At 35.8% G+C, this 17,468-nt stretch overlaps 1 protein-coding gene across 1 annotated transcript; it reads left to right on the forward strand.

The window, feature by feature from the left end:
- The first annotated feature begins 8,666 nt into the window (after positions 1 to 8,666).
- LOC140758021 (WD repeat-containing protein 36) lies at positions 8,667 to 14,530 on the forward strand. Its single transcript, XM_073093967.1, has 8 exons — positions 8,667 to 9,720; positions 10,230 to 10,399; positions 11,052 to 11,288; positions 11,626 to 11,808; positions 12,207 to 12,402; positions 12,655 to 12,733; positions 13,293 to 13,455; positions 13,832 to 14,530. The coding sequence occupies exons 1-8, from the start codon at positions 8,774 to 8,776 to the stop codon at positions 14,521 to 14,523; spliced, it is 2,667 nt and encodes an 888-aa protein (XP_072950068.1). The 5' UTR covers positions 8,667 to 8,773; the 3' UTR covers positions 14,524 to 14,530.
- The last annotated feature ends 2,938 nt before the right edge of the window (positions 14,531 to 17,468 follow it).

The following is a 17,468-nucleotide window of genomic DNA, read 5'->3' on the forward strand; positions in this document are numbered from 1 at the left end:
ATAACCAATCCCAGAACTCTCACTAAAGTGCCAGCAGAGCATACTAGAATAACAAAAATAAGATGGATTTTCGACAAATATTTTTTTTCAATCATGTCCACGTAACCAGATGGCGGGAACTCATCAGTTTTTTGTAGACTAGTAACAAAGCTACAATTTAAAAATATAACCAATCCCAGAACTCACACTAAAATGCCAGCAGAGCATACTAGAATAGGAAAAATCGGATGGATTTTCGACAAATATTTTTTTTCCAATCATGTCCACGTAACCAGATGGCGGGAACTCATCGGTTTTATATAGACTAGTAAAATAGCTACAATTAAAAAATATAACCAATCCCAGAACTCACACTAAAGTGCCAGCAGAGCATACTAGAATAACAAAAATTGGATGGATTTTCGACAAATATTTTTTTTCAATCATGTCTACGTAACCAGATAGCGGGAACTCATCGGTTTTATATAGATGAGTAACATAGCTACAATTTAAAAATATAACCAATCCCAGAACTCACACTAAAGTGCCAGCAGAGCATACTAGAATAGCCAAAATCAGATGGATTATCGCCAAATTTTTTTTTTCAATCATGTCCACGTAACCAGATGGCAAGAACTCATCAGTTTTATGTAGACTAGTAACAAAGCTACAATTTAAAAATATAACCAATCCCAGAACTCACACTAAAGTGCCAGCAGAGCATACTAGAATAGCAAAAGTCGGATGGATTTTCGACAAATATATTTTTACAATCATGTCCACGTAACCAGATGGCGGGAACTCATCGGTTTTATATAAACTAGTAACATATCTACAATTTAAAAATATAACCAATCCCAGAACTCACACTAAAGTGCCAGCAGAGCATACTAGAATAGCCAAAATCGGATGGATTATCGCCAAATATTTTTTTTCAATCATGTCCACGTAACCAGATGGCAAGAACTCATCGGTTTTATATAGAGTAGTAATATAACTACAATTTATAAAAAAAAAAACCAATCCCAGAACTCACACTAAAGTGCCAGGAGAGCATACTAGAATGGCAAAAATCGGATGGAGTTTCAACAAATATTTTATTTAAATTATTTCCACGTAACCAGATGACGGGAACTCATCGGTTTTGTATACATTAGTGACATAGCTACAATTTAAAAATACAACTAATCCCAGAACTCCACTAAAGTGCCAGCAGAGCATACTAGAATAGCAAAAATCGGATGGATTTTCAACAAATATTTTTTTTTCAATCATGTCCACGTAACCAGATGGCAGGAACTAATAGGTTTTATATAGACTTGTAACATAGCTACAGTTAAAAAATATAACCAATCCCAGAACTCACACTAAAGTGCCAGCAGAGCATACTAGAATAACAAAAATTGGATGGATTTTCGACAAATATATTTTTACAATCATGTCCACGTGACCAGATAGCGGGAACTCATCGGTTTTATATAGATGAGTAACATAGCTACAATTTAAAAATATAACCAATCCCAGAACTCACACTAAAGTGCCAGCAGAGCATACTAGAATAGCCAAAATCAGATGGATTATCGCCAAATATTTTTTTTCAATCATGTCCACGTAACCAGATGGCAAGGACTCATCGGTTTTATGTATACTAGTAACAAAGATACAATTTCAAAATATAACCAATCCCAGAACTCACACTAAAGTGCCAGCAGAGCATACTAGAATAGCAAAAGTCGGATGGATTTTCGACAAATATTTGTTTTTCAATCATGTCCTCGTAACTAGATGGCGAGAACTCATCGGTTTTGTGTAGACTAGAAACATAGCTACAATTTAAAAATACAACCAATCCCAGAACTCACACAAAAGTGCCAGCAGAGCATGCTAGAATAACAAAAATCGGAGGGATTTGCGACAAATATTTTATTTAAATTATTTACACGTAACCAGATGACGGGAACTCATAGGCTTTATGTAGACTAAAAACATAGCTACAATTTAAAAATATAACCAATCCCAGAACTCACACTAAAGTGCCAGCAGAGCATACTAGAATAGCAAAAGTCGGATGGATTTTCGACAAATATTTTTTTTTCAATCATGTCCTCGTAACCAGATGGCGAGAACTCATCGGTTTTGTGTATACTAGAAACATAGCTACAATTCAAAAATACAACCAATCCCAGAACTCACACAAAAATGCCAGCAGAGCATGCTAGAATAACAAAAATCGGAGGGATTTGCGACAAATATTTTATTTAAATTATTTACACGTAACCAGATGACGGGAACTCATAGGCTTTATGTAGAATAAAAACATAGCTACAATTTAAAAATATAACCAATCCCAGAACTCACACTAAAGTGCCAGCAGAGCATACTAGAATAGCGAAAATCGGATGGATTTTTTTTCAATCATGTCCACGTAACCAGATGGCAGGAACTCATCGGTTTTGTGTAGACTAGAAACATAGCTACAATTTAAAAATACAACCAATCCCAGAACTCACACTAAAGTGCCAGCAGAGCATACTAGAATAGCGAAAATCGGATGGATTTTTTTTCAATCATGTCCACGTAACCAGATGGCAGGAACTCATCGGTTTTATATAGACTAGTAACATAGCTACAATTATAAAATATAACCAATCCCAGAACTCACACTAAAGTGCCAGCAGAGCATACTAGAATAACAAAAATTGGATGGATTTTCGACAAATATATTTTTACAATCATGTCCACGTGACCAGATGGCAAGAACTCATCGGTTTTATGTAGACTAGTAACAAAGCTACAATTTAAAAATATAACCAATCCCAGAACTCACACTAAAGTGCCAGCAGAGCATACTAGAATAGCGAAAATCGGATGGATTTTTTTTCAATCATGTCCACGTAACCAGATGGCAGGAACTCATCGGTTTTATATAGACTAGTAACATAGCTACAATTATAAAATATAACCAATCCCAGAACTCACACTAAAGTGCCAGCAGAGCATACTAGAATAACAAAAATTGGATGGATTTTCGACAAATATATTTTTACAATCATGTCCACGTGACCAGATGGCAAGAACTCATCGGTTTTATGTAGACTAGTAACAAAGCTACAATTTAAAAATATAACCAATCCCAGAACTCACACTAAAGTGCCAGCAGAGCATACTAGAATAGGAAAAATCGGATGGATTTTCGACAAATATATATTTATAATCATGTCCACGTAACCAGATGGCGGGAACTCATCGGTTTTATATAAACTAGTAACATATCTACAATTTAAAAATATAACCAATCCCAGAACTCACACTAAAGTGCCAGCAGAGCATCCTAGAATAGCCAAAATCGGATGGATTATCGCCAAATATTTTTTTTCAATCATGTCCACGTAACCAGTTACAATTATTGTTGGCTACTGGCTACAGTTATTTGTTGAAAATCCATCTGATTTTTGCTATTCTAGTATGCTCCGCCGGCACTTTAGTGTGAGTTCTGTGATATGTTATATTTTTAAATTGTAGCTATGTCACTAATGTATACAAAACCGATGAGTTCCCGTCATCTGGTTACGTGGAAATAATTTAAATAAAATATTTGTCGAAAATCCATCCGATTTTTGCTATTCTAGTATGCTCTGCTGGCACTTTAGTGTGAGTTCTGGGATTAGTTATATTTTTAAATTGTAGGTATGTTTTTACTCTACATAAAACCGATGAGTTCCCGCCATCTGGTTACGTGAACATGATTGAAAAAAAATATTTGTCGAAAATCCATCTGATTTTTGCTATTCTAGTATGCTCTGCTGGCACTTTAGTGTGAGTTCTGGGATTGGTTATATTTTTAAATTGTAGCTTTGTTACTAGTCTACATAAAACCGATGAGTTCTCGCCATCTGGTTACGAGGACATGATTGAAAAAAAAATATTTGTCGAAAATCCATCCGACTTTTGCTATTCTAGTATGCTCTGCTGGCACTTTAGTGTGAGTTCTGGGATTGGTTATATTTTTAAATTGTAGCTATGTTACTAGTCTACATAAAACCGATGAGTTCCCGCCATCTGGTTACGTGGACATGATTGAAAAAAATATTTGTCGAAAATCCATTCGATTTTTGCTATTCTAGCATGCTCTGCTGGCACTTTAGTGTGAGTTCTGGGATTGGTTATATTTTTAAATTGTAGCTTTGTTACTAGTCTACATAAAACCGATGAGTTTCCGCCATCTGGTTACGTGGACATGATTGAAAAAAAATATTTGTCGAAAATCCATCCGATTTTTGTTATTCTAGTATGCTCTGCTGGCACTTTAGTGTGAGTTCTGGGATTGGTTATATTTTTAAATTGTAGCTTTGTTACTAGTCTACATAAAACCGATGAGTTCCCGCCATCTGGTTACGTGGAAATAATTTAAATAAAATATTTGTCGAAAATCCATCCGATTTTTGCTATTCTAGTATGCTCTGCTGGCACTTTAGTGTGAGTTCTGGGATTAGTTATATTTTTAAATTGTAGGTATGTTTTTACTCTACATAAAACCGATGAGTTCCCGCCATCTGGTTACGTGCACATGATTGAAAAAAAATATTTGTCGAAAATCCATCCGATTTTTGTTAATCTAGTATGCTCTGCTGGCACTTTAGTGAGAGTTCTGGGATTGGTTATATTTTTAAATTGTAGCTATGTTACTAGTCTACATAAAACCGATGAGTTCCCGCCATCTGGTTACGTGCACATGATTGAAAAAAAATATTTGTCGAAAATCCATCCGATTTTTGTTAATCTAGTATGCTCTGCTGGCACTTTAGTGAGAGTTCTGGGATTGGTTATATTTTTAAATTGTAGCTATGTTACTAGTCTACATAAAACCGATGAGTTCCCGCCATCTGGTTACGTGAACATGATTGAAAAAAAATATTTGTCGAAAATCCATTCGATTTTTGCTATTCTAGCATGCTCTGCTGGCACTTTAGTGTGAGTTCTGGGATTGGTTATATTTTTAAATTGTAGCTATGTTACTAGTCTACATAAAACCGATGAGTTTCTGCCATCTGGTTACGTGGACATGATTGAAAAAAAATATTTGTCGAAAATCCATTCGATTTTTGCTATTCTAGCATGCTCTGCTGGCACTTTAGTGTGAGTTCTGGGATTGGTTATATTTTTAAATTGTAGCTTTGTTACTATTCTACATAAAACCGATGAGTTCCCGCCATCTGGTTACGTGGACATGATTGAAAAAAAATATTTGTTGAAAATCCATCCGATTTTTGTTATTCTAGTATGCTCTGCTGGCACTTTAGTGAGAGTTCTGGGATTGGTTATATTTTTAAATTGTAGCTATTTTACAAGTCTACATAAAACCGATGAGTTCCCGCCATCTGGTTACGTGGACATGATTGAAAAAAAATATTTGTCGAAAATCCATTCGATTTTTGCTATTCTAGCATGCTCTGCTGGCACTTTAGTGTGAGTTCTGGGATTGCTTATATTTTTATATTGTAGCTATGTTACTAGTCTACATAAAACCGATGAGTTTCCGCCATCTGGTTACGTGGACATGATTGAAAAAAAATATTTGTCGAAAATCCATTCGATTTTTGCTATTCTAGCATGCTCTGCTGGCACTTTAGTGTGAGTTCTGGGATTGGTTATATTTTTAAATTGTAGCTTTGTTACTAGTCTACATAAAACCGATGAGTTCCCGCCATCTGGTTACGTGGACATGATTGAAAAAAAATATTTGTCGAATATCCATCCGATTTTTGTTATTCTAGTATGCTCTGCTGGCACTTTAGTGTGAGTTCTGGGATTGGTTATATTTTTAAATTGTAGCTATGTTACTCATCTATATAAAACCGATGAGTGCCCGCTATCTGGTTACGTGGTAATTTAAAAAAAAATATTTGTCGAAACTCCATCCGATTTTTGTTATTCTAGTATGCTCTGCTGGCACTTTAGTGTGAGTTCTGGGAATGGTTATATTTTTAAATTGTAGCTATGTTTTTATTCTACATAAAACCGATGAGTTTGCGCCATCTGGTTACGTGGACATGATTGAAAAAAAATATTTGCCGAAAATCCATCTGATTTTTATTATTCTAGCATGCTCTGCTGGCACTTTAGTGTGAGTTCTTGGATTGGTTATATTTTTTAATTGTAGCTTTGTTACTAGTCTACATAAAACCGATGAGTTCCCGCCATCTGGTTACGTGGACATGATTGAAAAAAAATATTTGTCGAATATCCATCCGATTTTTGTTATTCTAGTATGCTCTGCTGGCACTTTAGTGTGAGTTCTGGGATTGGTTATATTTTTAAATTGTAGCTATGTTACTCATCTATATATTAAACCGATGAGTGCCCGCTATCTGGTTACGTGGTAATTTAAAAAAAAATATTTGTCGAAACTCCATCCGATTTTTGTTATTCTAGTATGCTCTGCTGGCACTTTAGTGTGAGTTCTGGGAATGGTTATATTTTTAAATTGTAGCTATGTTTTTATTCTACATAAAACCGATGAGTTTGCGCCATCTGGTTACGTGGACATGATTGAAAAAAAATATTTGCCGAAAATCCATCTGATTTTTATTATTCTAGCATGCTCTGCTGGCACTTTAGTGTGAGTTCTGGGATTGGTTATATTTTTAAATTGTAGCTTTGTTACTAGTCTACATAAAACCGATGAGTTCTCGCCATCTGGTTACGTAGACATGATTGAAAAAAAAATATTTGTCGAAAATCCATCTGATTTTTGCTATTCTAGTATGCTCTGCTGGCACTTTAGTGTGAGTTCTGGGATTGGTTATATTTTTAAATTGTAGCTTTGTTACTAGTCTACATAAAACCGATGAGTTCTCGCCATCTGGTTACGTAGACATGATTGAAAAAAAAATATTTGTCGAAAATCCATCTGATTTTTGCTATTCTAGTATGCTCTGCTGGCACTTTAGTGTGAGTTCTGGGATTGATTATATTTTTAAATTGTAGCTTTGTTACTAGTCTACATAAAACCGATGAGTTCTCGCCATCTGGTTACGTAGACATGATTGAAAAAAAAATATTTGTCGAAAATCCATCTGATTTTTGCTATTCTAGTATGCTCTGCTGGCACTTTAGTGTGAGTTCTGGGATTGGTTATATTTTTAAATTGTAGCTTTGTTACTAGTCTATATAAAACCGATGAGTTCCCGCCATCTGGTTACGTGGACATGATTGAAAAAAAATATTTGTCGAAAATCCATCTGATTTTTGCTATTCTAGTATGCTCTGCTGGCACTTTAGTGTGAGTTCTGGGATTGATTATATTTTTAAATTATAGCTATGTTACTAGTCTACATAAAACCGATGAGTCCCTGCCATCTGGTTACGTGGACATGATTGAAAAAAAATATTTGTCGAAAATCCATTCGATTTTTGCTATTCTAGCATGCTCTGCTGGCACTTTAGTGTGAGTTCTGGGATTGGTTATATTTTTAAATTGTAGCTTTGTTACTAGTCTATATAAAACCGATGAGTTCCCGCCATCTGGTTACGTGGACATGATTGAAAAAAAATATTTGTCGAAAATCCATCCGATTTTTGTTATTCTAGTATGCTCTGCTGGCACTTTAGTGAGAGTTCTGGGATTGGTTATATTTTTAAATTGTAGCTATGTTACTAGTCTATATAAAACCGATGAGTTCCCGCTATCTGGTTACGTGGAAATAATAAAAAAAATATATTTGTCGAAACTCCATCCGATTTTTGTTATTCTAGTATGCTCTGCTGGCACTTTAGTGTGAGTTCTGGGATTGGTTATATTTTTAAATTGTAGCCATATTACTAGCCTATGTAAAACCGCTGAGTTCCTTCCCCCTGGGTACGTGAAAATAATATGTAAAAAAGATTTGTCGAAAATCTTTCCGATTTGTACTATTCTAGTATGCTGTGCTGGCACTTTAGTGTGAGTTCCTGGGTCAGTTATTGTACAAATGTATCATTTTATTACTAGGCTTTGCAAAATCGACAAGTTTCCACTTTTAAATAACCTTTTTGCAGATTTTTTTTTGGTTAAATTTTTGTCAATTTATTTTATCAATAAATTATTTTTTAAGTTTATTTCGCGAGAACTATCACTGAAAACTAATAGGAACTCCAGGTATTAGCTAATTACACTAATCAATAGCTTTTTTTCAATTTTGTAGAAAATGCTCTGCTGTGTGAAGTTAGCAGAGCATTATTTCATTCTGCTTTATCTCCGTGAAATCGCCAGAACTATTCCTGAAAACTATCAGGAACTATAGAACTCATGTGCATGCGAATAGAACTCTCATTTTTTAGTGCTCTGCTGGCAAAGGCTGTGCTAGTTTCACGGACACTTAGAAATATAAAGTCTTTAAAAAGTAGACAAAATACCGATATTAATAAAAGTACCGCCTAAGGCGGGTTACGCCCCTCCGCCTATGATACGCTAAGCCTCTGTTTTCGAAGTAAAACTGCTCTAATTTGTAATTTTGTATTGTGAGATTATAAGTTGGAAAATAAACTTTTGTTAAAATTTTGTTAATGGCATAATCATTAAATTGTCTTCGCTTTTATTTTATTTTTAATCACGACACAACTATTGCAGTTGTCACTGTCGAGTGTTCTGCTTTTATGTCAGTGTCAAAGTGTCAATGTCGTCGTCTAGAGTTGATGCGGAGTGCGGACAATAATAAACACGCGTGTTTTAATAATTTTGTAATTATTATATTAATAATGTTCTTTTACGTTTGACATTTGCCAAATAATTTACGATAACTAATAAGTTGTGAGAATGGCTGAAGATAAAAGGAGCAGCCAAATATTCACCGGTGCGAGAGTGTTAGGTTATGTCAGTACACTTGTACCATTTGTATCCAGATTTATCAAGAGACGTGGTGAAAACCTAGTTTGTACTAGTGTAGGGAAGTGGTTCCATACGTATGGGTGCGACAAGTTCCGCCTGCTCAGCGTTAGTGGGGAACACCCCGGCCCCATAACATGTATGAGCGGCGACAATTTTCACGTATACACAGCCAGTGAGAATAATATATACGCGTGGAGGCGAGGCTGCGAACTAAAACACGTTTATAAAGGGCACACTGCGCCAATACACCACATACTACCTTTCGGCGTACACATAATTTCCATAGATGAAGACAATGTGTTGAGAATATTCGATATAAAGGACGAGGAACAGATCTTAGAACTCAATTTTGATATAGAACATTTTAAAATTACAACACTGTGCCATCCACCGACATATCTGAACAAGATCCTGCTTGGAAGCAAGCAAGGTCAACTTCAAATTTGGAATGTACGTACAAGCAAATTGGTTTACACTATAACGGGCTGGCAATCGTCTGTGAGGGTGACAGAGCCCGCGCCAGCCGTAGATGTGGTAGCTATAGCGTTGGCTAATAGAAAAATACTCTTGCATAATATCCGGTATGATGAAACTATTATGGAGTTTGTCCATGATTGGGGCATGGTCAGTTGTTTATCGTTTAGACTGGACCAGGCCCCAGTTATGGTGTCAGGAAGTACCCAAGGGCATATAGTTGTGTGGGATTTGGAGGAGAAGAGAGTTAAGTCTCAAATCCAAGCAGCACACTCATCGAGGATAGCTGGGTTACAATGTTTGATGTCTGAGCCTTTGATGATTACTAATTCACCTGATAATTCCTTGAAAATGTGGATCTTTGATATGTCTGATGGTGGTGCAAGACTTCTTAAGAAAAGGTATGAATATCATATTTTATAGTGTACAAAAAAGAAACCAGATATTACTTGACAAAATTTTTGAGTTCATGGTATTTATTTGTGCCATTTGCAAATGCTAAATAATACTCATTTTATAATTTAAGTAATAGTAATCAAAATATATTCTTCAATATAGGTTCTTTACAGAGCACTTTTTGAATGTCATTACAACTACCACCACATCACAAGGTGTTTCGTTATGGAGAAGAAGCGGCGAAAGAAACTCCATAACACACATCATACAACATACATACAAATATTTATTAAACAAGTAATTTAATTGAACATTCAAGTTAATACATTTTTACAAGATTTTATTTAATTGGCACTATTGCAGGCCCTTACATTGGGTCAAATTAGTAGTCTGATAGGCAAAACATTAAATATTATAATTAACTATTAGATCATCATTAGATTTCATAATTAATCATGAAGTTGGTATGTCCATTGATCAACATGTACTTACATCTCTGTTAAATTACTTTCAGAGAAGGACATGCTCTACCACCAAACCTAGTCAGATATTGTGAACCAACTGGTGAGAATATGCTAGTATCAGGTACTGATAGCAGCCTGCATATCATGAACACCGTGACAGAAACATTTAACAAAAATATGGGCAAGGCTTCCTATAGCAGAAAAGCATCTAAAAAGAAAAGTAAGTAAAAATAAATTGCAAATAATTGGTGCATACTAAATGTTTATTCGAATTTTATTTTTATTAGTAATAAATGTGGTGGTAGAATCCTTTGTGGTTCGACTCCGGCGGTCCCACCGCCTCACCTATTTATACCTAATAACAGTAGTGTTAGGCGCTGCTGTGTTCCGGTTTGAAGAGTAAAGGAGACAGATTTTTCCGAGGCGTTCCAGATTAGTCCTCAAGAGTAGCGGCGAATAAGAATATCTAATCCTATCTGGGGTTGATTACAGATGTCCATGGGCGACAGTAGCCACTTACCATCAGGTGGACTGTATGCTCGTCTGCTACTCCTATATTATAAAAAAAAAATGTATGAGGATTTTCTGTGATAAAGGGTGCCATGTATTAATACACTGACATGTGGAACCATAACTTTAATTATTGTAACTTGTATGGAAGTTCAGTAAGAGAGTCGCTCTATTATTGAAATGAATCTATTGAATGAAGATAATGGTTGCTCCCAAGCTGATGAAAAATATACAATTGATAGTTGCCACTGCATTTCTGTGAAGACCAATAAAATTATTTTTTATTCCATGGTTAAGGCACTCAGCGAAACTACTGTAAAATTAGATGTTATTGAAAACCTTTGACAATTTTTGTATTGCAGAGAGAACTCAAACGGACTACCTCATTCTTCCACCAATTTCCAAGTTGAGCTCATGCATGCAAAGAGACAAGCAATGGGACAGCATTGCCTCTTTGCATGAAGGGAAGTACATGGCAACTACTTGGTCATACAATAGGATATGTATGGGCGAGCATAAACTGAAGCCTCCAGAAATGGTTAAGGGAACCTTGGCCACATGTCTCACTGTGACACATTGTGGAAATTTTGTTATTATAGGTAAAATATTCTTTGTATTTGTATTCAAAATACCATATTCTGTAATGTCTTGAGAAACAACTTGTTCAACATTAAAAAATAGTTCTGTAAAACAGTCCATTCTAAAACAATATTTTATGTGAGATTTTTCAAATGAAACAAAAATATAATCATTATTAAGTTATTAGCACTGGAGAGTAAACTTTATTAAAAAAAATTGTCTTTAAAATCTTTGTCTTATAGTATTAGGCAACTTTAACATTATGGTGGTCTTCATAAAGGAGTCTTCATATTCATTTTATTTACATATACTTAATTTTTAATTACTAGGTTAAATATATTACTTGGATATCAACAGGTTACAGTAATGGTCAGGTGCACAAGTTTAACATGCAGTCTGGTATTTATCGAGGTCACTATGGAGAAGAGAAGAAGCTTGCACACAAAGGAGCAGTGCGGGGTGTTGTAACTGATATCTGCAATGAGAGGGTTATTACCGCAGGAGCCGACGACAAATTAAAGTTCTGGTATTTTAAAACAAGTATGTATTATATGACAGTACTTTTATTTCACGTTATCTCATCTTTGATTTGGAATGCAATACAAATTTTATAATCAATCATGTTATTACTAATATTAATATCCATACAGTTTTATGTCTATTTAAGTGAGGTTAGGTTTGGTTAGTTGCCGAATAAGTTCATTGCAGTGATATAATACTCGTATTATGGAATATGGCAAATATTTTTTCTGATAATTCATCATATGGATCGCCCATCAAAACAACTATAACTTATCTGAGTTAGTTCTGAAAATAATTTAATCTGTCTGACTAATAATAACTTGTTCATTTTATAAAATGTTTTCCAGTATTCAATGATAGAATTCCTTTAGTCGTTAGTAAATACTTTGGTAAGTAACATTATTTCTCTATTTCAGCTACAGCACCTTACCATGTGATAAGATTAGAGGACTCTGTGGATAGCATGAAATGTCACAGAGACAGTGGTTTGCTCGCACTAGCAAATGAAGACTTTACCATTACTCTTATAGATATAGATACTATGAATGTGGTGAGAAAATTCGAGGGGCATATTGCGAAAATAAATGACTTCGATTTTGATTGCCAGAGCAGGTAACAGTTCAGTTTAAATATTTTTATTTAAATATAATGTGTCTCAAAATGTAATACATATATTATTTTTTAAATATACAGTTAAAAAATGTATGGACCTGATCAGGAGCATTCAGTGAATTTTGGTATTTATAACAAATCACACTAGTGCCTTAGGTGTACCATACGTTTATTGTATCTTTTAGTAATTATTACAGGCTATTTATGAGATAGGTTTGATGAATATCTAATGGAATTTTATATTTATTTTAGGTGGCTGATTTCCTCTTCTATGGATTGCACTGTGTGTGTTTGGGATATTCCCAGTGCTCAGTTGGTGGATATATTTTCGGTAAGTATTATTGTATACATAAATACATAAATATAATCACTGGTTACATTATTAGACACACACAATAAGATTTTTTAGTAATATGTGGATGCCATGATAAATTCTTGTGGATGATTTGCTAAAAACATGTTCATACTTGTTCAATTCAATTAATTTAGTTCAATACCGAAATAATACAGATTTAGTGTTATGGTACGGTGGTCTGATTTGGGAAAGACACAGGGTAATTACTGAAAAATGGGTAGAAGATTGTATGTGTTTTTTTTCTTCTTATGCCTACCACATGTTATCGCCATCACCCAGGGTCGACTGGCAGAGAATGCCATTAGGCTTTTAGTTTACCCTTTAAGTTTACCCTTTGTAACCCTTAGTTTAAGGTGTACAAAAATAAATAAATAAAAAGATTGGTCTAAGTATCATTAGACATGGAAGGCCTATATTATCTCCTTTCTACTCCCAGAAACTAATGGTTAAATGTGTGATGCGAGCTCACTTCCTGCGGATGGTATAATATAGGCCTGTACAATACTACAAGTATCAATTTTAAAATGTTTCGTAGGTGGAACAACCCTGCACATCGCTCACAATGTCGCCGACGGGAGATTTCCTAGCGACGACGCACGTTGGCGAAGTGGGCGTGTTCCTGTGGGCCAACAAACTGCTTTACGAGCGGGTCTTCCTTAAACCGATTGACAGGAGTGCTGTGGACATTCCTAGATTAAGTATGTTTTATACTATTTTATATGTTTCTTTAGATTTATTTTCCGTGTAAATCGTGTAAAAAGTAATAAACAGCTTTTAAACACTTTAATAAAATCCTTTTTACTATAATTAATATTATACATACGTTAAAATCAGTTTAATCAGTAAGAGTAGTCATTACAGACGGATTATATTATTTAACCAAGTTTATTGTTTTTTATGCTAGTTTACGATAAAAGTAAGAGAAACACGAAGTTTAATTTATTTTTGATGGATTAATCTTAGTCTTCTTAATCTCTATTTTTCATAAAAAACAACTTAAGTCGATTTTTTAAATGAAGGTTTCACATTCACATTTCAGCTATCTGTATTCTGTATACATTTTTTTATTCACAGAACTACCAAGCACTCTCGCTGAGAAACCAGATATAGATGACATAGGAGTCATAGACTTAGGCGAGCCGGAATACAAATCTCCTGAACAAATAAGCAAGGAACTTGTCACCCTTTCTGGACAACCAACGTCACGATGGCTCAATTTATTGAATCTAGATATTGTCAAGCAGCGGAATAAACCGAAAACACCCATAACTGTACCAAAATCAGCACCATTCTTTTTACCAACTGTACCTAGCTTAGAACTTGAATTTGATCTAGAAAAGGATAAAAAGAGAGATGGAAATAAACTCTTGATACCTGACTCACTTTCAACTTTGACAGTATTTGCTAAGAAATTACTCGAATGTGACGACGATTATGAAAAATGTTTAGAAAAACTTAAGACAATGTCGCCATCTTCAATAGAAGCGGAGGTAACAAGCATGGCGCCTGATGCAGGAGGTTCTATCGAAGTTATGAAGAAGTTTATAACAATGCTAGAAGTAATGCTGCGTAGTAATAAAGACTTTGAATTAGCCCAATCGTACTTGAGTTTGTTCTTGAAGACGCATACGAAACTAATATCGATGGATAGAGATTTAAGGAGCTCTCTAGATTCGGTTGAAGAATTAGTGGTGCAGTCGTGGTCCAGGTTGCAGAGTAACATGTTGTATAACATCTGTGTTGTTAAAGCATTAAAGGATATGTAGTTTTTTACATAGTGTTTTACTTACTTTCCTAATGTTCGTAATTAGTATTTTTCTCGGCATGATATTTGCTTATATGATTAGCTTGAGTTATTTGGCTTTTGGATCAATCATTGACACTCAGAAGCTGTCTTGGGGAATGAAGGGATTAAATCCGGGGGTTGAGAGGGGGTATTACCTTCCTACGAAGTTACTATTGCGATAACCAGATTATCAACTTTTTTTTTACGAGGGGGAACCCTTCAAAAGGTACCCGACGTCATGGGAGTGACACCGGGTTGACACATGTGGGACTTTTACCGCACTAAAACCCCCCCGGTAGCCGTCCTCGGCGCTGCGTAGAGGACTCCGGGATCTCCAAAGGAACGCAACCGGAGTCCTCTTAGCGCATTGCCCCGTCGGGCTCCGCCCAGGTGAGCTTGTCGCTCGCCACACCGTCTGGTGTGTACAACCGGGGTCGCTGACGTGCGGTTCGAGTTCCCATTCTTGCCACCCGGAACCCCGTTTTAGTCGCCTCTTACGACAGGCAGGAGAAACCGTAGTCCTATTCTACTCCCGGTACTACAGGGACGAGATTATCTACTACCTACCAACACGAAAATTTCTGTCAAATAGATATACGTAATTAAAATTTGTGTATTATAAATGCCTTTGTACCTAACCGCAGACAATTCTTCAACCCAAAATACATTTTATATTTGTGGCAGTGCCACCTCAGTGGAACCATGTGAAACAAAGCGTGCGAGTATTATTTTTTTTATAATGAGACTGGTGGACTACGTATTTGCGTAGAAATCGTTGTCTACGCACATTTGCGGTACCAAAGAAACCACGGATTTCCGTATGGAATGAGCTCGTTTTCTTCCTTTTTTGAAAAAGCTGCATGGGTGGGATTAAGAGTAGTCCATTAATATTAGTAACCACGAATGACATAATAACAAAAGACCGTGCAATCTGAATAATAAGCTACGCTAAGTATTTTTTCTTTCTGATATAAAATGTAGATGGGTAGATACTTACGCTTATTTGAAACAAACAAGTCCCACTTAGTTCGTACAATAATAATCCTTATGTTATAAAGAGGGCTCTTACCGTTACATAATAGATTTTATTTGCCTTCATAGTTAATAGCGAAAGTGGTTTTACGTGCAAAGTCTGCTATTGAAGTGTAGGTATTATTGTTTGCCCCTGTAGTCCCGGGACTAGAATAGGGCTACGGTATCCCCTGCCTGTCGTAAGAAGCGACTAAAAGGGGGCTCCCGGGGTTGCGGGCGGCAAGAGTCGGAGCTCGAACCGTCCAGTAAGAGACCCCGGGAAGGACGGCGGTATGTGTGGTCGCATACTGTCGTGAACACCAGATGGTTTTTGGGTTTAGTGCGGTAAAAATTCCACATAACTCGACGTTGGTTTCCCCCTCGATAAAGGTATTATTGTTTTTTTTAAATTAGATTTTGCTCGTAGCTAAAGTTGTACTAAAGAAGTCATCTTTCCCTTTTGTTTGAAGTCCCTGAAGTCCCTTTGACGTCGCGCCAAACGGCAAGTCCGCTCCGAATATAGAAACGAGTCGCGTCACAATAGCAAATTGCAGATATTAGCGGAACGAAGACAGCGCGGGATCCTCCTGGCACCCGTCCGCTGCCCGCTCTCGGCCACGGGTACATAGCTGCGTTAGTGTGCCCTTACGTTACGGAGTATATGCTAACTAAACTTGCGCGCAACAACTTCAGAGCGGACTAGAAGTTTGGCGAGGATATTACCTACATTACAGATCCGTCAGTTTCGCAGCTTTGGTCTTTACACACAAAATCTTTATTTTTAGTACTTTGAGTTTTGTTACACAAAATATTTATTTTTAGTACTTTGAGTTTGTATTATACGAGTAGCGACGCGTATTTAAAAATAGCTTTTCTTTCATTAAATTCAGCTTCCTTAGTTCGATTATATATTAGGATACTGGCATAAAATCTATTTTACAAAAATTCAAGGAGACGGAAGGCATTAGTGAGAAATAGGACTCCACGGGGAATTTACTTCTACTTTGTTATTCTAGTCTAAATGGGCAGTAAAATGGCTGTGTCACTAAATTATATAAGATAAAATTGAAAACAGTTAGGTACTTATTTTTGTAATTCTATGCTAAGTGTACCTAATTCGCTATATAAACAATGACTTATCGATAAGTAGAGGGTTAAATATCGAGACTACGACGTCTTATTGAATATTTTCGAAGGGAATTAAGTAAGTCGCGGCGGATCGCTTTACTGAGGGCGGCGTTCATTAATCGTCTTTCGTCTTCATTTTCGCAATAAGTATTCATTTCTACCACTGGGGGAGGTAGGGTGGAGATGGGGCGCGTTTGCAATGAAAATCTGATTGTGATGCCTTTGCATTATCAATATCTCTATCTGCCAATTTCCCTCGCTTCCTAAGATCTCTTTAGATAATGAAACTGTGTGGTGAGTAATATTTTATGTACCTATACCTATATTGTCGTATAGTCATCTATGCCATCTCGTTTATTGTAAGTAGGTATTGATATGCAGGTAATTAATTGTTAGAGTCAATTACTTAATTTAATTAAGTGGCCATCAGAACTGAATGCCATTGATTCTGATTGAGCATTGCAGATTATTAGAAAACAATATTTCATTGACAATAATAGTCGTAGGTAATCCGTGGAACTTAGAAGAGTTGCGTTTTTAACATATTTCATGGCGTCTTCCAAACCCCCAGTTTGTAACAAATAAACGTAGGGACACGTTTAGACAATATTTTTGTATTTCTTATATCAGGCTACATTGTTTTTATTAAAACCGTTGCTAAGAAAAACAGTACTTTCTATAAAGTAAAACAGTATTTTCTCGAATACAGAACTTTCTTCTTTCCGAAGTCGGTTAATAAAAGTGTACCTAATTCTGGAGACGCTTTATTCCGAACCATTTAACGTT

Source organism: Epargyreus clarus, unplaced genomic scaffold (assembly GCF_041222505.1).
Source record: "Epargyreus clarus isolate Ecla_fem2 unplaced genomic scaffold, WU_Ecla_fem_2.2 ptg000005l, whole genome shotgun sequence".
Classification (NCBI taxonomy): domain Eukaryota; kingdom Metazoa; phylum Arthropoda; class Insecta; order Lepidoptera; family Hesperiidae; genus Epargyreus; species Epargyreus clarus.

Bases quoted from the DNA above. Each gene is read 5' to 3' on its own strand.
- LOC140758021 (XM_073093967.1), top strand. From the start codon at position 8,774: ATGGCTGAAGATAAAAGGAGCAGCCAAATATTCACCGGTGCGAGAGTG. The intron at 11,809-12,206 runs GTATGTATTATA...TCTCTATTTCAG, and splicing joins GTTCTGGTATTTTAAAACAA to CTACAGCACCTTACCATGTG. The intron at 13,456-13,831 runs GTATGTTTTATA...TTTTATTCACAG, and splicing joins TGTGGACATTCCTAGATTAA to AACTACCAAGCACTCTCGCT.